At 35.3% G+C, this 25,070-nt stretch overlaps 1 protein-coding gene across 5 annotated transcripts in view; it reads right to left on the reverse strand.

Moving 5' to 3' along the window:
* The window catches only part of FOCAD (focadhesin), a 415,741-nt gene that overhangs the window by 93,553 nt on the left and 297,118 nt on the right, over nt 1-25,070 (reverse strand). For all 5 annotated transcript variants that reach the window (XM_077148045.1, XM_077148042.1, XM_077148044.1 and 2 more), the window contains one exon: nt 13,317-13,409. In XM_077148045.1, coding sequence (XP_077004160.1) covers nt 13,317-13,409 — 93 coding nt within the window. The remainder of the gene's footprint in view (nt 1-13,316; nt 13,410-25,070) is intronic.

The following is a 25,070-nucleotide window of genomic DNA, read 5'->3' on the forward strand; positions in this document are numbered from 1 at the left end:
AGAGAGGCTATCCACCTGGCCAAGTTGACACCTGAACCTAACTATCACACATGCTAATGATCTACCTGTTTCAACAGCTGATAATTTTAGCTGACATAATACTATGGCTGGGAGCTAGGCAACAGTATTACAACAAAACAGTAGAAAAAACACAGGAAAAGCATATATAACAGGTAATATATAACAAAAGTTATTCTCAAACAGCTCAACATTAAATTTCTATTTGTGAATGAACTTATAAAAACAAATAATTCTCAACATCTACCATCATATTTTTAGTCTAGTTCCTTCGAGTAAAAGGTTCTCAAAAATGTAAAAGCCAGACTATGAAGGTGTATATCCTTGTATTTTACCTATACACAGTCAGTCACTAGCCTGTGGGCTCACTGAAGGCACCATTTTATCAGTCTACAGCAACCTAGTATTTGGCACAATTTATAGCACATACTGCCCTGGGACTCACCAGTTCTTGCATTCTGAGCTCTGCCAGCTCTACTCACACCCTTCACTGTTCCTGTTACTTCAATCATATTCATCCCATGTTCCATATTTTTAAAGACAAAACCTGGGCTCTTTTACTCACCCCTCTGTCTCTGAGAGAAAGGTAGCAGAAGTGATCAAACTGGTAAGATATTGATAGTGATATGAATATTTAATATTGATACTGGCCCCCCACAAAGGTAGACAAAATAGAAAATAACTTGCATTGCCTGTCTCTGCTTATTTGTCTTTACTCTTTTACTCATAAGAAATTATGCCTCTTTACTCCTAAATCATTTATTTCCCATAACACTTTTAGAAAAAATTAAGGAACAGGAAATTAAAAGGTTATAATCCATTTAGAAATTTAAAAAAATTCAAGAAAGCTAGTATTTGTGCAGCCTCTTGAATGACCTACTTATTTTATCTCCCCTGTAGTCCTAAATTGCTACAATCATTCTATTGTGACTAAACTTTTTGTTGTTTTCCTTTTCAGAATATATCCCTAACCCCTTTCACTGCATCCATGTTAGGCTATTTATTTAGATCCACTTTACTTTCCAGTTTTTGCCTACCGGTAATAAAGTGATCCAAAGACATTCAACTCAGTCATCTCTGCTTCTGGTTAACAGCTATGATTAAAGGGGGAAGACACTCATTGGGAGAGAAAAGGCTGAAATGAGAATTTTGAGCTACCCGTTGAGTCCAAGTATTAATCTACCCATCCCTCTTACTTTATTTTATCTCCAACCTACATAACCAAGAGCTGACCAAATATACTGAGCAATTTCACTGAGGTCCAAACTATACAAACACCCCTTACAAATGGTCAGAAAGTAACTTACAGGGGGTCACAGTTACTGACCCTGGCTTTGATTTCAGATTATTTTGAGGTTAGCTGACTACCTCAGGAAACAAGTGTTTGCAGTCAATCTGTCTTAATCCTCTCTTGTTTAAAGTCATATACATAATCTTTACAAGCTCTTTAAGCAAAAGATGGGGATTTTAACTTCCTCAGCATCCCACCAGGGCAACAAGGTAAAGAAGACTATACCAAAATGGTATATGTACTGGCAATCAACTTACCTCTGCATTTATTATCTTAGTTGGAAGAAATCCAAATACGTCCACATGTAAACCACTTTCATATGCTTATAATTCAAAATCCAAGTTATTGTGAGGAAATTAGATATGGATGGAAGAGACGTCTAAGTAGATGCCACTAGTATTGTACAGATCTCCAACTTATTCACATCACAAACAACTTCAGGGAGTGTGCAGAATGTACATTTTAGCCTATATACTACGCTTAACTGAATTAAAAATAACTCCACTAAATAATCCTCTACTTTAATGCTACAAAATAGGTCTAGCACTAAATGGAAGCAATTATAAATCCCATATAGAAGAAGCGTCCTTCAGGACAGAAATTCATGATATAGATAGGGATACTGGCAGTTGCTCCAATTTTCTGAGATACCATAAATTCTATTTAAGTGTACAGGCTTATTGAAAAATGTGTTTAATATTTAAAATGCATCAATATACTTTAATAATGGTGAGAGCCTAAAACACATTGCATTTTCAAATATTTCTGTTATTATATCTTGTGAGTGTTACTTCTTTTGTCACCAATTGTGAATAGAACTGAGCTTCTTATTAGAAATCTAAAGTAAAAAGATCTTAAATAATAATAAATAAACAAAGATACACAACATATCTATAATAGTATAAAGGATGATTGCTGGCATTCCTAAAAGTACACAACTGATTTTTCATAAATAGATCTGTCCTTTAAAATGTTAAAACTAAGTGTATTATTTATTATTGCAACTAATGACAGGGTTAATGAAAATGCATGACACAATAGAAAAGGTTGAATCTCTGGTGTCAGATAAATCCAGGTTAAGTTCCAGTTATTTTATTTATTGACTATTGAAGGTTTTGAACTATTTGCTTTGCTTTCCTACCTAACCCTATTTTCCAATCAATTATCTCATTCTATATAAGGTTAATCATATCCACTCCAAAGTGTTTCTGAAAAGAGTAATTGAAATAATATACGTTAAGTGTTAAACACATGCTACTTATTCAATAAACAGCAGCTTTTATTATGAAAAACCATAAGTTTTTTTTAAATTGTGATTTACCTGAAGAGTTATACCATAATCCTACTCAATTTAGCCTTTCTTATAAGAGCTACATAAATTTCTTAGTTTATTCTGCAAGAGGAAAAGCTGTACCTCTCTAATCCAGGTACTTGTAACACTTTGTACTACCTCTATAAAAACACTGAAATTATTATGCTAGAATTGTTCGTGGACATGTCAGTCTTCCCCACTGGACTAGAAGCTCTTTGGAAAGAAGAAGTGTTTTATTTCTCTTCCATTACATGTACTCAGCACAGGGATGGACAGTAAAAAAATGCTCCATCACTGTCTGCTGAAGGAAAATGCTGCAAAATTATTCAGGGAAAAAAGAATGTGGGAAAAACTGCATATTCTAGCCTGCAACGACATTCCACTTGAATAAACACTATACTTGGTCAAGGATGTAGATAATGATGTTAAAAGACCTGTAGAACCATGATTCATTCATTCATTCATTCATTCACTCAGCATTTACTTAAAATATAATAGAAACCTACCTTGATAGAAATGGCAGAATGGGATGATCTAGGGCTCCATCCCTGACAGAAGTTTTGAATAACCAGCGAGAACTGGCAGAAACATCTTTCTCAAAATTCAAGAAGACAAAAGACTGAAGGAACAGGATGAGCATTGAATCCAGAAAAAGATTACATAAAAGTAATAGGATCTCATGGTATCCTGGCTCACCCTTTCTCTGCCCCTGAGCAGCTCACTGCAGAACTGGCCCACACTCCTAGTGGTCCTAGTTCCAGAGAGAGAAGAGTAACCTTCATGCCTAGTGGGAGTATGTATGCCTGGCCAATCTGTCTGATGGTGGCCTGAGGGACTTGCCACTCCAGAACTTATTCTGTGTATAGAAGATAGCTCACAGAGCTTTCCTACAGAAAGCTGGGGGAGAGTAATGGCCCAGGCAAAGGAGAAGATTAAGGCATGAAAAATTATCAATAAGGAGGATCAAGCCTTGACATACCAGACAAAAACTTTTTTTAAAAAAATGTCCTAGGTGACATTATCAACATGGCAATGTAAGACAGATACTAGAAACCACTATCTAGAGATCCAACAAAAAAATGGTAAACCTCACTTGTTCAGAACTCTGGAAGAAGATAAAGACTGAAGAAGGATCTCACAAAAGCCAAACCAAAATTTTAAAAATGAAAAAAATATCAGATAAGAAACTTCCATCCCAGACCAGCTGGTCCTATACCCTTCTCCTCACTACATCCTACACAGCTTGGGAAGGGTCTAGAGGCAGCAGCACAGATCCTTCCTACCTCCCACCAGGGACACAGATTATAAAATATCTCATAGCAGTAAAACAGATCCTCACCTATATACAGACACAGGACCCAAGCCTACAGGGACCCATGGCAGATCCAAGCCACTGGGGAGGGCAAAAAACAAAAAGGCAGCAAGAAGAGCTTCCAAATAGAAGGTTAGTAAGGGAATCGCAAAATCATCCCTAAAAGCAGCAAGTACCTAGGCAAAAATTTTCCAAATCAACATTTAGGGACCTGGAGAACAAGAGAGACATTTCAAGGTCCAGGTCAGTGAAGGAAAAAGAGTCTAAGAGAACATGAACAAAAACTGTCATTCTAGCTATGGGGCTTGGTGCCCATCTCCTACCCTTGACAGAAACAGCAGTGGGCAGCCCTTGCCTGCAGGATGGTTATAGACTGGGATGGCTGTGGAAGTCTTCTGCCGCAAGTATAGAGGGAACACACCCCAGATCTTGGCCAGTGAAGTGAGGGAACAGGAACCTTACAGGTTCAGTCCTGCTGGGTACAAAGCTACAAGACTCCAGGAAGTAAACAGCTTCTGAGGACAAGAATCTCACTGGAGAGTGCCATCTGCTGGGAAAGCTAGAAAGTGCAGTGGAACTGCAAAGCTTTTCAGAAATTCTGAAAAGTGGCTTGGATCCTGCCATGGGTCCCTGTAGGCTTGGGTTCTATGTCTGAATATAGGTGAGGATCTGTTTTTACTGCTAAGAGATATTTTATAATTTGTGTCCCTATCCCAAGCATATTGGAGCAAGTCTGCACACCTCGCAAGGGTATCCAGTCCTGAGATAATGATGACCCAACCATCAAAGCAGTGCCCTAAAACAAATCCAGGCAACAACTAAATCCTATATAAGAGAGAGAAACCGACCTTCAGAATAGACCCATCAAGATAATCAGATGGCCAAATATTAGCAAAAAATTACAAGGCACACTAAAACTCAAGAAGATATGATCCAGTCAAATGAACAAATCAAAAAGTTGGAGGAGATACAGAATCTGGAACAACTAATCAAAATGTTCAAACAAATCTCCTGAATCAATTCAAAGAAATGAAGGAAAATGTATATAAAAGAGATAGTAGATACTAAGAAGACTCCAGAAGAGTACAAAGAAGAATTTGAAAGAATACATTGAAAAATAACAAACGTTATGGAAATAAAAGACTGTGTAAATGAAATTAAAAAAATACCAGAGACACACAACAACAGATACGAAGAGGCAGAAGAAGGAATCAGTAGCTAGAAGACAGAATAACCAAATCTGAATAGACAAAAGAACAAATACAGGGAAAAACTGAGCAGGGTCTGAGGAAAATGTACGACAACACCTAGCATACAAACATACGCATCATGGGTGTTCCAAAAAGAGAAGAGAAGGTAAAAGAGCAAGGAAGAATATTCAAACAGATAATGGCTGAAAATTTTCCAACCCTTATAAGACATAAATATGCAAATCCAAGAGGCCTAATGTACTCCAAACAAAATAAATCCAAATAGATCAACTCCAAGACACATATTAATCAGACTCTGAAATGCAGAAGAGAAAATTCTGAAAGTATCAAGAGAAAAGCAATTCACCACATACCAGAGACGCAGAATCAGACTAAGTGCTAATTTCTCATAAGATACCATGAAGGTGAGAAGGCAGTGATAACGATATACTGATGATACTGAATGAAAAAAATGCCAGTCAAGAACTCCCTATCTAGTAAGGCTGTTCTTCAAAAATGAGGGAGAGTTTAAAATATTCACAGATTAGCAGAAGTTGAGAGAGTTAGTTAATAAGAGACAAGCCCTATAATAACTACGAAAGGGAGTTCTGCCAGCTAAAAAGAAAAGCCAGGAGAAAGAAGTCTGGAGGAGGGTACAGAATTGAAGAGTACTAGTAAGGGTAACTAAAAAGATGAAAAGAGAGAAAAAAGTAGATCAGACAAATAAAAAACAAAGGATACGATGGCTGGTATAAAAAATGCCCTTGCAATAATTACTTTGTTAGTGACTCAAACTCTCCAAATAAAAAACCCGGGTTGGCAGAATGGATAAAAAAAATATGATCTATCTATGTGCTTTTTACAGGAGACTAAGTTTAGACACAAAGACACAAACAGGTTGAAAGTGAAGGATGGAAAAAGGTATTCCACACAAGTAATAACCAAAATAAACTGGAGTAGCTATACTAGTATCAGACAACATAGACTCTAAATGTAAAAAATGTTATAAGAGATAAGGAAGGACTCTATATATAAATAAATGAAAATAATTCACCAAGACGAAACAACAATCATAAATGTTTATACCCCTAATTGAAGTGCCCCAAAGTACTTGAGACAAAAACAGGCAAAACAAAAGGGAGTAATAAACAACTCTACCATAATAGTGGGAGACTTTAACACATCACTTTCTCCAGTAGACAGAACATCTAATAGCGCATCAGTAAAGAAACAGAGCACCTAAATAATATCATAACTGAAGCAGACCTAACAGACAATTATAGAACATTATACTCCAAAACAGCAGGATATACACTCTTCTCAAGTGCTCATGGAACATTCTCCAGGATAGATCATATGCTGGGGCAAAAAACAGATCTCAATAATTTTTAAAAGGACTGAAATTATTCAAAACACTTTCTCTAATCACAATGGAATGAAGCTGGAAATTAACAATAAATGGAGAACTAGAAAATACACAAATGTATGGAGGTTAAACACCATGCTCTTAAACAATCAGTGGGTCAAAGAAGAAATTGCAAGATAAATCAGCAAATATTGTGAGACAAATGAAAATGAGTACACAACGTATGAAAACTTATGGGATGCAGTGAAGACAGTTCTGAGAGGGAAATTTATAGCCCTAAATGCCTACGTTAAAAAGGGAGATTTAAAACCCTCGACCTAACTGAACAATTGGAGAAAGAATAACAAACCAATCTTAAGGCAAGCAGGAAGAAAAATACCAAAGTGAGAGCAGAAAGTAATGAAATGGAAAATAAAAAACAACAGAGAATCAATAAAAACAAAAGTTAGTTCTTTGAGAAGCTCAATAAAATCCACAAACCCTTAGCCAGGCTTGCCAAAGACAAAAAGAAAGAAGCTGCAAATAAATAAAATCAGAAACAAGAGAGAGGGCATTACCATGGAACCTGAAGAATTTAAAAAGATCATAAGAGGTTACTATGAAGAACTGCTTGCCAACAAACTAGACAACTTAGATGAAATGGACAACTTCCTAGAAACAAACTAGCAGTCTATACTGACGTAAAAGAAATAGAAGACCTCAACAAGCAAATCACAAGTAAAGAGATTGAGTCAGTCATCAAAAACCTACCAATAAAGAAAAGCACAGGATTGGATGGCTTCACAGGAAAATTTTATCAATCATTTCAAGAAGAATTAACATTTCTGCTCAAACTCTTTCAGAAAATTGAAGAAGGAACACCACCTAATTCATTCTATGAAGTCAGCATCACCCTAATAGCAAAGCTGGATAAAAATATTACAAGAAAAGAAAACCTCAAACTAATCTGTCTAATGAATATAGACACAAAAATCCTCAACATAATACTTGTGAAATCAAATCCAACAGCATATTAAAAGAATTATACACCATGACCAGGTGGATTTTATTATAGGCATGCAAGGGTGGTTCAACACAAGAAAATCAACCAATGCAATACACTGCATCAACAAATCAAAATGGAAATCATATGATCATCTCGAGTGTTGCAGAAAAGGCACCTGAAAAAGTCAGTATCATTTCATGATAAAAGCATTTCAAAAAGTAGGAATCAAAGAAATCTTCCTCAACTTGATAAAGGGCATATGTGAAAATCCCACAGCTAACACCATACTCAATGGGGAGAGTCTGAAAACTTTCCCTCTAAGATCAGAAACAAGGCAAGGATGATTACTATCACCACTGCTATTCAACACCGTGCTAAAAGTTCTAGCTAGAACAATTACACAAGTAAAAGAAATAAAAAGCATCCAAATTAGAAAGGAAGAAATAAAACTGTCATTATCTGTGGATGACATGATCCTGTTTTTAGAAAATGCTGAAAAAACAATAACAAAGATATTTGCACTAATAAACAAGCTCAGCAAAGTGGTAGGATACAAAAGTAACACTCAAATATCAGTGGTGTGGGTGCACAGGTTCAGTGGTAGAATGCTCACCTTTCATGTGGAAGACTCGGATTCGATTCTCGGATTATGTATCCCCACCACCAAAACAAAAAAAATGGTGTTTCTATACACTAGTAATGAGGTAATCAAGAAAAAAATTCCATTTACAATAGCACCTAAAAAAATAAATTACTGGGGAATAAACTTATTTAAGGATATAAAGGACCTGTACTCAGAAAACTACAAATTGCTAAAAGAAATCAAAGAAGATCTAAATGTTAAGATGTAAATTCTACCAAAATTGATCTACAGATTCAGTGCAATATCAATCAAAATTTCAACAGACTACTTTGCAGAAATGGAAAAGCTAATAATCAATTATACTTGGAAGAGTAAGGGACCTCATATAGCTAAGAAATAGCTAAGAATAGAAAGAATGAGGTGGGAGATCTCATGTTTCCTAACTTTAAAGCATATATAAAGCCAGTGGTCAAAACAGCATGGTACTAGCATAAAGGTAGACATATCGATCAACAGAATTGTACTGAGAATTCAGAAACAGATACTCAGATTTATGGTCAGTTGATTTTTGACAAGGCTCCCAAGTTCCTTGAACTGAATATTTAACTGGGTTGAACATAAATGTTTGGAAATGGATAGAGGTGACAGTAGCACATTATTGTGAGAATAATTAACAGTACACTAAATGGTGTGTGAATGTGATAGAAAGGGCAAGTTTAAAGTCATTTATGTCATCAGAAGTAAAGTTGGAGGTTAAACATGGGAATAGATAACACCATGAATCTTGTGGTGGATGATATCTGTGATTAGCTGCACAAATCCTAAAAGTTCTTTCCTAAACTAGAACAAATGTAGGATACTATTTAAGAAGTTTACAACAGGGGTATATGGAAAAAAATTGTACCTATACAAACTATGGACTAGAGTTAACAGTAATACTTTAATACACTTTCATCACAGTAACAAATATACAACATCAATACCATGAGTCAAAACTGGGAGGAGATAAAGAACATGTGAGGATTTTGGGTCCTTTTTTATTTCTTTTCTGGAGTAAAGAAAACGTTCTAAAATTGATCATGGGGATGTATGCATAACTATGTGATGATGCTAAGAGCCAGTGATTGTATAATTCAGATGGTTTGAATGGTGTATCTCAATAAAATAGCATTTTGAAAAAAAGGTCCTAAATATGCTTAAAGAGATAAAGAAAAACACAGACAAAGCACAGACAAACACAAAAAGACTATCAATAGAGAGGTGGAAATTATGAACAGGAACCAAATAGAGGTGAAGGCCACAGTAACAAGTTAAGAATTTCCTAGAGGGGTTAAATAGTAGATTGGAGTTGGCAGAAGAAGGAATTAGAATTTGAAGATAAGACAATTGAAATCATTCAGACTGGGGAGCAGTAAGGGAAAAAGAATGAAGAAAAGTGAACAGAGCCTGAGGAACCTGTGGGACACCTTTAAGCATGCCAACTAATGCATTGTGAGAGTCCGAGACAGAGATAGAGAAAGGGGTAAACAAAATATTTAAAGAAATAATAGCTGAAAATTTCTGAAATTTTAAAAAAGACATGAATATACAACATCCAAGACACTCAACAAACTCCAGACAGGATAAACTCAAATAGATCCACACTGCACCATACTATAATCAAACTACTGAATGTCAAAGTTAAGGAGACAGTACTGAAGGCCACAAGAGAGAAATAAGGTATTACATACAAGGGAGTCTCAGTAAGAGTAAGGGCAGATTTCACATTGGAAACCATGAAGAAAAAAAGGCAGTTCGATGACATATTTAAAGTGCTGAAACCAAAAAATTGCCAACCAAGAATTCTATATTTGGCAGAACTATCGTTCAAAAATAAGGGATTAAGACATTCCCAGATATGCAAAAGCTGAGGGACTTCATCACCACTAGACCAGCTGTATGAGAGATGCTAAAGAGAGTTCTGTAGGTTGAAAGGAAAGGACAATAGGCAATAGTTCTTTACAAATCCACAGAGAAATAAAGATCTCCAGTAAGATAAATACAAATGCCAGAACCACTGTATTTTGGGCTTGTAACTCCACTTTTTAGTTTCTATAGGATCTAATAGGCAAATGTATAAAACATAATGATAAATCAGTGGTTGGGACTTATAATGTTTAAATATGTAATTTGTAAGAAGAACTACATAAAGTGGAAAGAGAGAGGGGTATAGGAACATGATTTGTGGGCACTACTGAAGTTAAATTTGTCTCAAAACAAATGAGATGCTATACATTTAGAATGTTAAATCTGAACCCCTTGGTAACTACAAAGAAAATGTCAGAGAATATGCAAGCTCATAAAGACAGAAATTAAGAGCTCAGGTTACCAAGTGTGGGGGACAGGGGGAATGGGGAGTAAATGCATAACGAGTGTAGGATTTCTGTTTGGAAAAAGAGAAAAGTTTTAGTACTAGAAAGTGGTGAGGGTACCACAATTCTGTGAATGTGATTAATCCCATTGAATAGTATGCTTTGCAGTGGTTGAAATGGGAAAGTTTATTTTTAAAAAATGTAAGAACATTTTTTAAAGAGAGAGCAATTAGAGAGACAATAACAATTAAATGCAATGTATGATCCTGGATGGACTCTAGCAAGGAAGAAAACGCTCAAAGAGAGATTAGTGGGGCATATGAAAACAAATAGTAATAAAGACTGTAAACTTTATTTCAATGTGCTAGTTTGAAAGTACTCTAGAAAAGCCAAGTTTTAATCCTGATCCAATCTTGTGGGAGCAATCATTTATTTTAATACTGATTCAATATCACATGCAGAAGTTTTTATTAGATTATCTCCATGTAGCTGTGACTTATACACCAACTGTGGGTGTGACCTATGATTAGATGGAGATGTGACTCCACTCAATCAAAGGTGGGTCTTGATAAATGTACTGGAATCCTTTAAAAGAAGAAACATTTAGGAGAGAATCGGAAAACAACAGAAACGACAGAGCCCACAGAGAGCGAGCCAACAGAAACTTCAGAGCCAACAAAGAGAGCAGAGACATAGATGTCTGGAGGTGCTTGGAGCCCAGAAAATGTTGCTGTGTGCCTTTCCATGAGATATTAAGCAAGCCAGAACCTGGAGAGAGCCAAGGGAAGCCAAGAGATGAAAACCAGCCCCAGAGAAGAAAAATGAGGAACCCCCACAGGAACACAGACTGAAAGCGATGGATCGCAAGAGCAAGGGACCAGCAGATGCCAGCCACATGACTTCCCAGCTGACACAGCTGTTCCATTGGCCTTTCTTGAGTGAAGGTAACCTCTTGCTAGTGCCTAAATTTGGAATTTTCATTTCCTTAGAACTGTTAACTTGTAACTTATTAAATTCCCCTTTTGAAAAGCCATTACAGTTCTTGTATATTCTGGCAGCTTACAAACTTACACATCAGTGTTAAATTATTTAACTTGATAACTGCACTAAAGGTGGTTATATAAGTGCATATCCTTGTTCTTAGGAAGTATATATAGCAGTCTGAAGTGTTAAAGGAGCATGATGTACACACCTAAACTCAAGTTTCAGAAAATGAATTGACAAATAGATTGATAGTTAATGAATAGCTGTATAGACAGAATTTAGTGGTAAATGTTACAAAATGTTAAAAATAATGGATCTGAGTATCAGAAAAGTGAGGTAGGTGTATGTTGGAGCTCTACCTATGGAATCTGCATAGTTTTTATAACTGTTCTGTAAGTTTGAAATAGCTCAAAATAGAAAGTTACACACACACATATTCGTTGCAAAACACTGCTCAGGATAAAGTTGAGTAAACTGAACAAAAGGAAACAATGGTTCCAAGAGAAATCTTTAAAATGAAGACTCCAATGCTGTTTGGGGAACCATCTAAAACTGCATTGCTTAACTATGGCTAGCAGACTGACCGCATTCAAATCACCTGCATGGCTTATTAAACGTGCAAATTTCTGGCCCCTTATTTAGTTGCAATGAATTAGAATTTCTGAGGCTGTATGATGTTTTAGAAATTCTAGGCCCAGTGGGTTATGTTGCAGCAAGGTTGTTTTTAAAAATTTTTTAGTTTGAAACAATTTCAAATTTACATGACAGCTGCAAAAATAATCCAAAACTCATACAGAGAACTCCAACATACCTTCCACCCACATACCAAGATCCATTAACTTTTAACGTTTACCACATTTTGTAGCAAGATTTTAATCTGAGAGGGTAATATCTATCAACACCAAGATGCTCTATCATTCCTCCCACTCTGCTACCACACCACCTGAGACTCCATAAATATCTTATTGGGGGCCATAAATTACTTAAGTACCACCGGATTATTTTCAGTCATCCTCAACAATGAATTTAAGCTAGGAAAAAGGATTGAGCTATATTATTAATGTTCACATAGGCCCAAATGGATTAAAAATTATTTCTAGCTTTAAAATTTTTGCAAACTATAACTTGAAATAGTATGGGAGGAAATGAAGTCAAATTGAATATGCATCACTTAATTAGAGGACATCTATTATGTTTTAAATACTCTGTCAAGTTCCAGAGAGAGAATAAAGAAGGAAACCCAGATCCCAATCTCTAAGAAAAGAGACACATAATCTAGGCTATAAGGGCATCTAATAAAGAAGCATTAATACTAAGGAAACACATAAAGGGGCCCATAATTCAGTCGGGGAGGGGAAGATGAAGGAAGACTGGTGGCAGGTCCAGATAAACTGATCTAAAGAACAAGTAGAAATTTAGCAGACAAAGAGGGAATGGTCATGTCTGAGATAGAGGAAACTGTTTGTAAAAGCCAAGAGGGAGAAGGCAAGTTGACTTTGATAGTACACAGAAATTTAATAAGGTTGGAACATAAAATTTAGAAGTAGGGGTTAAGAGATAAGGCAGGAGATAGAAGCAAGACCCACTTGAGCAGGAATAGGTATAAGGGATGATGATGAGCTCAGTTTTGGACCTGCTCAAATGGAGATGTGTTGGGATAAACAAGTGGAGATGTTCAGAAATCAGAGGGACATAGGGGAACAGAGCTCATGGAGTAAGCTCTGAACTGGAGACACATATTCAGATCAATATTTAAATGTGAAGTACAGCTACATATGCCTCACACATTCTTTTATGTGTAAAAATAACCATTACATTTTTGATAGCACCATTTTCCCATGTGCTTATATGTTAAATAAATATTTGCAGTAAAAGCTAAGAAGGAGACTCTCCCCCAAAGCAAAGCATTCTGTGGTTTCCTTACCTGTAAAATGGCATGATATGCTCGATTCATATATGCAAGCCAGGCCTGTGGGAGAAAAATTGCACGGTGCCACTCTGAAAGCTGGATGTGAACCTGTGGAGAAAATGTAGCATATCAGACTTCATATATTAAAATAGAACAAAATTAATATTATCATTGATTCTTTGTTTTCCTTTAGATTTAGTACTACTTCCCTAGTAGTTTAGATTTTAAAACAAACCAAATATATCTAGGATCAGAAGCACAAAAAAGATCATTTGAATATTTTCAAAGGAGAGAAGATTAGACTTATGTAAAGTCAAAATATAAAATAAGCCCAGAATTTTCTAAATTAAAGCAAATAAAATCCTATAACAATAACAAGTTAAGATGTGTGTAATACAAACATGTCTTAAAAATTATGGGGAAACTCTGTAAAGCCCCTCACCAATGTCAGGAAATGAGATATTGTCTAACAAGTCCCTCTAGGAATTTTAAATAAAAATAAAAACAGTGTTAATACCCTCCCAAGATAAAAATGTTGAAGGAATAAACAAATTGCCAACAGAAACATCACATTATATGGAATCCTTCATGGCAAGAACATGCAAATAAGTACTTGACACAGCAAACAAGCATATCACTAGATAGAATGCCCTTTAATCAATATGGGCAAACAGGAGAAGAGTGATAGATGCCAACATTGAAACCCTGCTTCTGAAAAAGACCCAGACAAAACATCTGCTTTTCATACTCATTTCTAACTATTAGTATGTGGCTATCTTGTAACAAATCTTCCCAAGGTCTGCTTCTGATAAAGTAGGTTCACTCAAGAAAAACAATCACAACACATCAAATTTCATGTTTCCTGTAACCCACCACATCTAAAATTAAACAACTAGAACTTTAGCCTGTGTCCTATAGACGAGAGAGTGTGAGAGAGAATGACATCTAAAACAACTGTTTCAGGACATTTTACTCGAGAATTAATTTTCTCAAGTGTCATATGCTAGGGGTGTGATGGTTTGAAGCTGTATGTACCCCAGATAAATGTGTTTTTTAATTTAATCCACGTCCCTGGGTATAAACCATTGTAAATAGGAACTTCTGATGAGGTTACTTCAATTAAGGGGGACCTCATTCAGGATGGGTCATAATCCTTTTATTCCAGTCCTTTATAAACAGAATAGAGGAAGAACATGTTTTTTACGGGTACATACAACTTTAAGCTGCCACAGGGTATACTTTCTTTCATTTGCATATGGATATCCAGTTCTCCCAGAGTTTGTTGAAGAGATACTTCTTTCACCACTGAGAGGCCTAGGCAGCCTTGTCAAAAATCAACTGGCCAGGGCAGTGTGACAGTGGCTCAGTGGCAGAATTCTTGCCTGCCATGCCAGAGATTCGGGCACGATTCCCAGTGCCTGCCCATGTTAAAAAAAAAAAAAAATCAACTGGTCATAGATATGAAGGTTTATTTTTGAACTCGCAATTCAATTCCATTAGTCTATATGTCTGTCCTTGTGCCAGTAACATGCTGTTTTGATTACAGAAGCACTGCAATAAGTTTTTAAATCAGGAACTATGAATCCGCTCTGTTGTTTTTCAGGAGAGTTTTGGCTATTCGGGGGCCCCTTACCCCGCCATGTGAATTTGATGATCGGATTTCCTATTTCTACAAAGGCAGCTGTTGGGATTTTGATTGGGATAGCATTTAATCTGTAAATCACTTTGGGTAGAATTGACATCTTAACAAGATCTATTTTTCTAATCCATGAACATGGAATATCCTTCCACTTAGGTTTTCTTGAATTTCTTTCTGAAATGTTTTGTAGTTTTCCACATATGGGTCCTATGTATATCCTTAGTTAAACTTATTTCAAGATAATTTATTTTTTTAATTGCTATTTAAAATGGAATACATTTTCTGGACTTCCTTTTCAGATTGTTCATTACTAGAGTAAAGAAACACCTCTGATTTTTGTGTGATGATTTTGTTCCCTACCACTTTTCTGAATTCATGTATTAGCTTTTTATAGACTTTTAGGATTTTGTATGATCATCTTGTCCCCCAATTATTTATTGAATTCGTGTATTAGCTTTATATAAAACTTAAGGAATTGTCTCTATACAGGGTCATGTCATTTGCAAATTGGGAAAGTTTACTTACTTCTTCCTTTCCAATCTGAATGCCTTTTATTTTCTTCCTTATATCTAACTGCTGTGGCTGTAACTTTCAGTACAATGTAGAATAATCGTGGTGAGAGTGGAAATCCTAGTCTTGTTCCTGATCTTAGACGAAAGCTTTCAGTCTTTCACCACTGAGTATGAGGTTAACGATGGATTTATCATATACATACACCTTTAATCATGTTGAGGAAATTTCCTTCTATTTTTAGTTTTCTGAAAATGCTCAAGAAAGGGAGCTGGATTTTGTCAAATTTCTGTGTCAGCTGAGATGATCATGTTTTTCTTTAACTATATTCTATTAATGTGGTATACTACATTAATCGATTTTCTTATGTTATGCTATCATTGAATATCCATGATAAATCCCACATGATTGTTAAGTTTAATCAATATGCAGTTAGATTAGGTTTCCTAGGATTTTGCTGAAGATTTTTGGATCTATATTTATAAAGGATATTGTTCTGTAATCTTTTATTTTGTGATATTATATAGCTTTGATATTAGGGTAATACTGACCTCCAAATGAATTATTTCCTCCCCTTCCAAATTTTGGAAGAGTTTGGGCAAGATTGGTATTAATTCTTCTTTAAATGTTTGTTAAAATTTACCAGTTAAGCCATTCGGTCTCGGGAAGCTTTTTTTTTTTCTTTTTTTTTAAATGCTATTTTATTGAACTATATAATATATTCACATACCATACAGTCACCCAAAGTGTACAATCAATAGTTCACAGTATCATCATACAGCTGTGTATTCATCATCACAAGTGATTTTGAACAGTTTAATTACCTCCAAAACAAAAACAAGAATAAAAGTAAAAATAAAAGTGAAAAAATAACACCCAAAATATCCTATACCCCCTCCCCCCAATACTTATTTTTCGTCTTTTTTTTCTTACTCACCTGTCCACATATTGGATAAAGGGAGTGTCTGTCTCAAGGTTTTCACAATCACACGATCACACCTTAAAAGCTTTACAGTTATTCAGTCATCTTCAAGAATCAAGGCTACTGGATTATAGTTCAAGTTTCAGTTATTTCCCTCTAGCTATTCCAATACACAAAAAAACTGAAGGGGTTATCTATATATTACATAAGAATAACCTCCAGAATGACCTCTATGTTCTATCTGAAACCTCTCAGCCACTGAAACTTTATTTTGTTTCAATTTTCTTCCCTCTTTTGGTCTAGAAGTCTTTCTCATTCCCAAGATGCCAGGGCCAGACTTGTTCTTCGAAGTTTCTGATTACCGATTCAGTCTCAATATTTAGTTTGTCTATAACTAAGTACACATGCTCTTGCAACACAGTCTCAAAACTTATGATTCTGTTGAGGACTTCTACTTTTTTATTCAAGGTGTGGTGTACAGTTGTTCGGTTTGCTCTTAAAAACCTTTTTATTACTGAGGTGTCAGTAGTATGTCCCCCTTTTATTTCTGATCTTAGTTATTTTTGTTCTCTCTCTTTTTCTCTGTCTGACCAGCTAAAAGTTTACTGATTTTACTGATCTTTTCAACAACCAATTTTTGGTTTTGTTGATGCTCTCTATTGTTTTTGTATCCTCTACTTCTTTTATATCTCTGCTTTAATCTTTGCTATTTCCTTACTTCCACTCACTTTGGATTTGTTCTTTTCTAGTTTTTCCAGGTGTGAGGTTCAGTAACTGATTCAGATTTTTTTTTAGAACTATAAATTTCCTTCTCACCAGTGCCTTTGCTTCATCTCATAGGTTTTGGAATATTGTACTTTGTTTTCATTACCTCAAGATATTTTTAAATTCCCTTCTGATTTTTTCTTTGACCATTTGATTATTTAAGAGTATATTGTTTAATATCCACATATTTGTGAATTTTCTGTTTCTTCCTCTGTTATTGATTTCTAGCTTCATTACACTGGGGTTGGAAAAGAGACAATATATGATTTCAAACTTTTTAAATTTACTGAGATATGTTTTGTGACCTAACATGTGGTCTACTCTTAGAGAATGGTCCAAGTGAACTAGAGAAGAATGTATATTCTCTTGTTGTTGGGTGAAGTGTTCTATAAATGTCTGAAAAATCTCAGTAGTTTATGGTATTATTCAAATCTTCTATGTTATCTGTGCTCAAGCCCTATTTTGAGATCTGGATTTAACAGAAACAATACTCAAACATCAAAAAGAAAAGTTTTATCTCTTACTTTAGGATCTCAAAATATTTTTGAATGTTCCTACCAGATAACCCATAGGCATCACCGAACTCCTGAGAATACCCATAGCTTCAGGAAATTAGCAAAAAGAACACTGATGTTTTTTAAAAGACAGCGCTCTCAAATGCTTCTTAAACTTGAGTTAAAAAAAAAGGAAAGGATTATGGAAAAAATGTAAAGGAAACTAGGAAAATCAAATGTTGAGCTTCTAAAAATGAAGACATTCATGTCAGGAAACCTATTTAAAAGGAGGTTATAAATTGAAGATTAAACTAATCCTCCTCCTGCTACTCCAACTACATTTAAAGATTGGTGCAGCAAAGCCATAGAAATTCCAGTCAAATGCCAGACTGAATTTCCTTGTTTTATGGGATTATACCCTAGTCTTATTGTTCTCTGGAGTTAGCAGTGAATAAATCTCTTTAAAAATGCACTCCTGCTCTTTCCCATAATGAAGAGAGACTTAGGGAAACAGTTTGAAGACAGTGAAGCCCTTATGCTCCAGTTGTATCACAAACAGAAGAGACTCCCCTGAGCATTTGTAACCAAAACACATTTTAGGGTGCTATTTCAATTCAACATATAGTCTATATTTCAGGTTAATTTTGCTAGGTTGAAAAATACAATTAACATTTATAAAGTATGGAAAATTATGTACAGGTTACTTGCTTGTGAGAAACCTTTCAGGGAAACCCAATCAACAAAATAATTTCAAATCATGAAGTTGCAGAGTAAAGCAGGGTCTTCCCACTATGCTACTGTAGTTTAATGAAATTGTGATATTTAGTTTGTCTATAACTAAGCACACATGCTCTTGCAGTGACAGCTGTCTGATAAATTGTTGAGCCGAGCAGGTCCTAAGATTTAGGACATAATAAGAACTTCTACGAGTAAAAAGTTGTAAGTATAACAAAACATTATGCATGAGTTTCAGAAAAAGACCACATTCAGGGAAATATGTAAGTACTTTGGTAAGTATATAGAGGTCTAACTGTGGCACTGAGGGGTTGTTCTCAAGTAGTATCTCTACATTCTACAAAGGTATGGAAGGATAACTGCAAATACCTTTAAAGATACCATGAAACCTGTTACCCTACACTGGTAATAGCATTGTAAATATGACTGACTCTTCTGTAGTGTTGTCTCTTTTTTTCCTCACCTTAAATATTTTTTTACTATTTTTATTGACTAATTTTCACATACATACAGTCCATACATGGTGTATAATCAGTGGCTCACAACATCATCACATAGTTCTGCATTCATCACCACAATCATTTTTTTAGACATTTGCATCACTCCAGAAAAAGAAATAAAAAGAAAAAAAGAAAGCAACTCATATATCACATATCCTTCCCTATCACTGATCACCAGTATTTCCATCTACCCAATTTATTTTACCCCTTATCCTCCCTCTTATTTATTTATTTATTTTTATCCATCTTTTTTACTCATCTGCCCATACCCTGAATAAAAGGAGCATCCCTACCATCAGTGAATAGGTACATCTCTACCTCTGCATTTTCTCTAGTACTTGTTTCTCTCTGTTCATTTTTGAACAGTTTTATTCACATACCATACAATCCATCCCAAGTATATAGATATGCCTTCACCACCACAATCTATATCAAGACATTTCCTTTTCTTACACCAAGAAAGTGCGGATTCTTCTCCCCCATGCCCACCCTACCCCTCACCCATGTGCCTGTTAAAATTTAGTTCTGGCATAAAGCCTTTGTTACATTCAGTGGAAGCATATTACAATGTGACTGTTGCTTGCATTGATTGTACTTTTTCCTGTGTACCATCCATTTTCAACAACTTGCAATGCTGATATTAATTTGTTCTCCCTCATGCAAAAATGTTCTTTTATGTGTACATTTAATCACTAACATTGCCCACTCTAGGCATTCCTAAATTATACCGTCTCAGTCCTTAGCCTCTATTTTTCCTTCTGGTTTCATATGTGGCCCCAGCCCTTTTCCCTCAATCATACTCATATTCAGCTTCACTCGTGTACTTATATTATTGTGCTATAATCAGGTAGTATTCTGCTATCAATTTCTGGATTTTTAAAATGAGTCCTGATGCACAATCTGTATTCCTTCAGCATGAACTGCCCAATCTTTACCCTATTTCTATCTCCTGATAACCTGTGTTCTTAATTTCAACTCTCTATGTTCACTCATTAATGTTGGTTCATATTAGTGACACCATACAGTATTTATCCTTTTGTTTCTTGCTAATTTCACTCGCCATAATTTCCTCAAGGTTCATTCACACTGTTACATGCTTCATGACTTTATTCTGTCTTACAGCTGCACAGTATTCCATTGTACATATATACCACAGCTGTTTAGCCACTCATCTGATGATGGGCATTTGGGCTTTCCATCGCTTGGCAATTGTAAATAATGCTGTTATAAGCATTGGTGTGTAAATCTGCATTTGTGTCCTTGCCCTCATATCCTCTGAATAGATACCTAGCAATGGTATTTCTGGATCATTTGGTAATTCTATACTAGCTTCCTGAGGAACCACCAAACTGCCTTCCAGAGCGGTTGTACCATTTTACATTCCCACCAACATAGATAAGTGAGCGTTTTCTCCACATCATCTCCAGCACTTGCTCTTTTCTGTTTTTTTGATAATGGCCACTCTAGTGGGTGTCAGATGACATCTCATTGTGGTGTTTTTTTTTTTTTTTTAACTTTTTCTATTATATAATATAACATATATACAAAGCAAAGAAAGAAAAAAGCAATCATTTTCAAAGCACACTTTAACAAGTAGTTACAGGACAGATCCCAGAGTTTCTTATGAGCTACCATACCATCAGCTCAGGTTTTTCCTTCTAGCTGCTTCAGAACATTGGAAGCTAGAGGGAATAAATATTTATCATCACAATCGACTTTTTTTATGTGTGTGAAAATAAAAATTATACAAAAAGCAATAAATTTCAAAGCACAGCACAATAATTAGTTGTAGAACAGATTTCAGAGTTTGATATGGGTAACAACTTCACAATTTTAGGTTTTTACTTCTAGCTGCTCTAAGATACTGGAGACGAAAGAAATATTAAAATAATGATTCAGCAATTATACTCATTTGTTAAACCCTATCTTCTCTGTATAAATCCACCATCACCTTTGATCTTTCTATTCTATTTTTTAGGGGTACTTGGGCTATGCCCATTCTAACTTTTTCATGTTGAAAGGGGCTGTCAATAATATGGGGTAGGAAGATGGAACAAACTGATGTTCTGGTGAAGCTGGCCCCTCTAGGTTTCAGAACTTATCTGGTCCAGGGACCCAGTCATTATGGTTTTGCTTTGCATTTCCCTAATAGCCAGTGAAGTTGAGCAACTTCTCGTGTGCCTTTTAGCCATTGTATTTCCTCTTCTGAGAAGTGTCTGGTGCTGTCCTTTGCCCATTTTTCCCTTGGATTGTCTTTTTGTTGTTGAGTTGAACAATCTCTTTATATATTCTGGCTACTAAACCATTATCTGAAATGTGGTTTCTCAATACTGTTTCCCATTGTATAGGCTGCCTTTTTACTTTCCTGACAAATTTCTTTGAGACACAAAAATGTTTAATTTTGAGGAGTTCCCATTTATCTGTTTCTTTTTTCAATGCTTGTGCTTTGAGTGTAAGGTCTAGAAAATCAACTCCTATTACAAGATTTATAAGATATTTCCCTATATTTTCTTCTAAAAGTTTTATAGTCCTAACTTTTAGGTCTTTGATCCATTTTGAGTTAATTTTCGTACAGGGTATAAGATATGGATCCTCTGAATAATCTGCAAATGGATATCCAGTTCTCCAAACACCATGTATTGAAAAGGCTGCTCTGTCCCACGTGGATTGGCTTGAACACCTCATCAAAGCTCAACTGTCCATAGATGAGGGAGTCTGTTTTTGAACACTCAATTCTATTCCATCGGTCAGTATATCTATCTTTATACTAGTACCATGCCTTTGTTTTTTTGCACAGGCAGGCACCAGGAATTGAACCCGGGTCTCTGGCATGGCAGGTGAGAACTCTGCCTGCTGAGACACTGTAGCCTGCCCAGTACCAGGCTTTTTTGACTACTGTAGCTTCATAATATGCTTTAAAGTCAGGTAAGGTGAGACCTCCCTCTTCATTATTCTTTCTCAAGTTATTTTTAGCTATTTGGGGTGCTGTACCCTTCCAAATAAATTTGGTTATTGGTTTTTCTATTTCTACAAAATAACTTGGGATTTTATTGGTATTGCATTGAATATGTAAATGAATTTAGGTAGAATTAACATCTTAACCATATTTATTCTTCCAATCCATGACCATAGTATGCCCTTCTATTTATTTGGGTCTTCCATGATTTCTTTTAGCAATTTCTTGTAGTTTTCTGTGTATAAGTCTTTTGTATCCTTAGTTAAATTTATTCCTATATATTTTATTCTTTTGGTTGCTATTGTAAATGGAATTTTTTTCTTGATTTCTTCCTCAGACTCCTCATCACTACTGTATAGAAACACTACTGATTATTGGGTTTGATCTTGTACCCTGCCACTTTGTGCACTCATTTATGAGCTCTATAGGGCTTTGCTGTAGATTTTTCATGATTTTCAACATATAGTACCATATCATCTACAAACAATGGGAGTTTTACTTTTAATTGCTCTGGCTAGAAAATCCAGCAAAATGGTGAGTAACAATAGTGTCAGTGGGCATCCTTGTCTTGTTCCTGATCTTAGAGGGAAAACTTACAGCCCTTCCTGGTTGAGGATAATGTTAATTGTGGATTCTTCATATAACCCTTATCATGTTGAAGAAGTTCCCTTCTATTCATCTCCTTTGAAGTGTTTTCATAAAGAAAGGATGTTGAATTTTGCCAAATGCCTTTTGTGCATCAATAAGATGATCATGTGGTTTTTCCGCTTTGATTTGTTGATATGGTGTATTACATTAATTGGCTTTCTTATGTTGAACCAGCCTTGTATTCCTGGAATAAATCCCACTTGGTAATGATGTATAATGCTTTAATGTGCTGCTGAATTAGATTTGCAAGTATCTTTTTTGAAGATTTTTGCATCTATATTCATTAGAGAGACTGGTCTGTAATTTGTCTTTTATTGTAGTATCTTTGCCTGGCTTTGATATTAGGGTGATATTGGCTACATAGAATGAGTTAGGTAGCTTTCCCTCATTTTCAATTTTCTGAAGAGTCTGAGCAAGACTGGTGTTAATTCTTTCTTGAATCCTTGGTTGAATTCACATGTGAAGCCATCTGGTCCTGGAACTTTCTTTTGGGGGGCTTCCTGATGACTGATTCAATCTCTTTACTTGGGATTGGTTTGTTGAGGTCATCTACTTCTTCTTGAGTTAAAGTTGGTTGTTCATTGCCTTTCTAGGAAATTGTCCATTTAATCTACGTTGTCTAGTTTATTACTATATAGTTGGTCATAGTATCCTCTCATTGCCTCCTTTATAATTTTATTTGTTTGCATTGTCTCTCTCTCTCTCTTTTTCTGTCACCCTAGCTAAGGGTCCATCAATTTTATGAATTTCTTAAAGAATTAACTTCTGGTTTTGTTGATTTTCTTGACTGTTTTCATGTTCTCAATTTCATTTATTTCTGTTCTAATCTTTGTTATTTCTTTCCCTTTGTTTATTTTGGAGTTAGTTTCCTGTTCTTTCTCTAGTTCTTCCAAGTAAATATTTGATTTTTTTAAATCAAAGAATTCTTAATTCTTTTTTAATAAGGTATTTATGGCAATAAATTTCCCTCTCAGTACTGCCATTCCTGCATCCCATAAATTTTGATATGTTGCATTTTCCTTTTCATTTGCCTCAAGATATCTACTGATTTCTTTTGCAATTTCTTCCTTACTCACTGGTAGTTTAAGAGTGTGTTGTTTAGCCTCCATATATTTGTGAATTTTCTAGCCCTCTGCCTATTATTGATTTCAAACTTTATTCCATTATGACTAGAAAAAATGTTCTGCATAATTTCTATCTTTTAAAATTTATTGAGACTTGCTTTGTGACATAGCACATGTTCTACCCTTGAGAATGATCCATGAGCACTTGAGAAAAGTGTGTACCCTGTTGTTGTGGAGTATGATATTCTGCAAATGCCTTTTACGTCTAGTTCATTTACTACATTACTCAAATTCTCTGTTTCTTTATTGAATCTTTGTCTAGACATTCTACCCATTGATGAGAGTAGGGAATTGCAGTCTCCAACTATTATGGTAGAGGTGTCTATTTCTCCCTTCAGTGTTATCACTGCTTGCCTCATGTACTATGGAGCACTCTGGCTCAGTGCATAAATATTTATGGTTGTTATGTCTTCTTGTTGAATTCTTCCTTTTATTAATACATAGTGTCCTTCTTTGTCTCTTCTCATTGTTTTACTTTTCAAGTCAAATTTGTTGGATATAAGTATAGCTACTCCTGCTCTTTTCTGGTTGCTGTTTGCATGAAACATCTTTTCACAACCTTTCACTTTCAACCTATTTTTTTCCTTGGGTCTAAAATGAGTCTCCTGTAGACAGTATATAGATGGGTCCTGTTTTTAAATCTAACCTCTCAGTCTGTGTTTTGATCGGGGAGTTTAACCCATTAACATTTAATGTTATTACTTTAAGGTAGCACTTTCTTCTACCATTTGTCTTTTAGATTTTATATGTCCTATCTAATTTTTTCTTTCTTTTTTATCTTTGCTGAGAAGTCTTCATTTCTGTACTCTTCTCCAGACCTCTGTCTCCTGCCTTTTCCAATTTGCCTATAGTACTCCCTTTAGTATTTCTTGCAGAGCTGGTCTCTTAGTCAAAAATTCTCTCAGTGGTTGCTTCTCTAAGATTATTGTAATCTCCCCCTCATTTTCGAAGGATAATTTTTCTGGATATAGAATTTTTGGTTAGCATTTTTTTTTCTTTTAGACTCTTAAACGTATCATACCACTGCCTTCTTGTATCCCTGCTTTCTGCTAAGAAATCCATATATAGTCATATGGACTTTCCTTGTATGTGATGGATTGCTTTTCTTTTTCTGTTTCAAAATTTTCTCTCTGTTTTTGACATTTGACAATCTGATTAGTAAGTGTTGTTCATGGAGGTCTGTTTGGATCTATTTTGTTGGGGTATGCTGTACTTCTTGGATCTATAATTTTATGTCTTTCATAAGAGACAGGAAATTTTCAATGATTATTTCCTCCTTCAATGATCTTTCTCCTCCGTTTCCTTTCTCTTCTACTTCTGGGACACCCACAACACATGTATTCCTGCACTTCACATTGTCATTCAATTCCCTGAAACCCTGTTCATATTTCTCCATTCTTTTCCCTATATTTTCTTTCATGTACAAGATTTCAGATGTATAATCCTCTAGTTCACTAATTCTTTCTTCTACCTCTT

The sequence above is a fragment of the Tamandua tetradactyla genome, chromosome 2 (genome assembly GCF_023851605.1).
Source record: "Tamandua tetradactyla isolate mTamTet1 chromosome 2, mTamTet1.pri, whole genome shotgun sequence".
Classification (NCBI taxonomy): domain Eukaryota; kingdom Metazoa; phylum Chordata; class Mammalia; order Pilosa; family Myrmecophagidae; genus Tamandua; species Tamandua tetradactyla.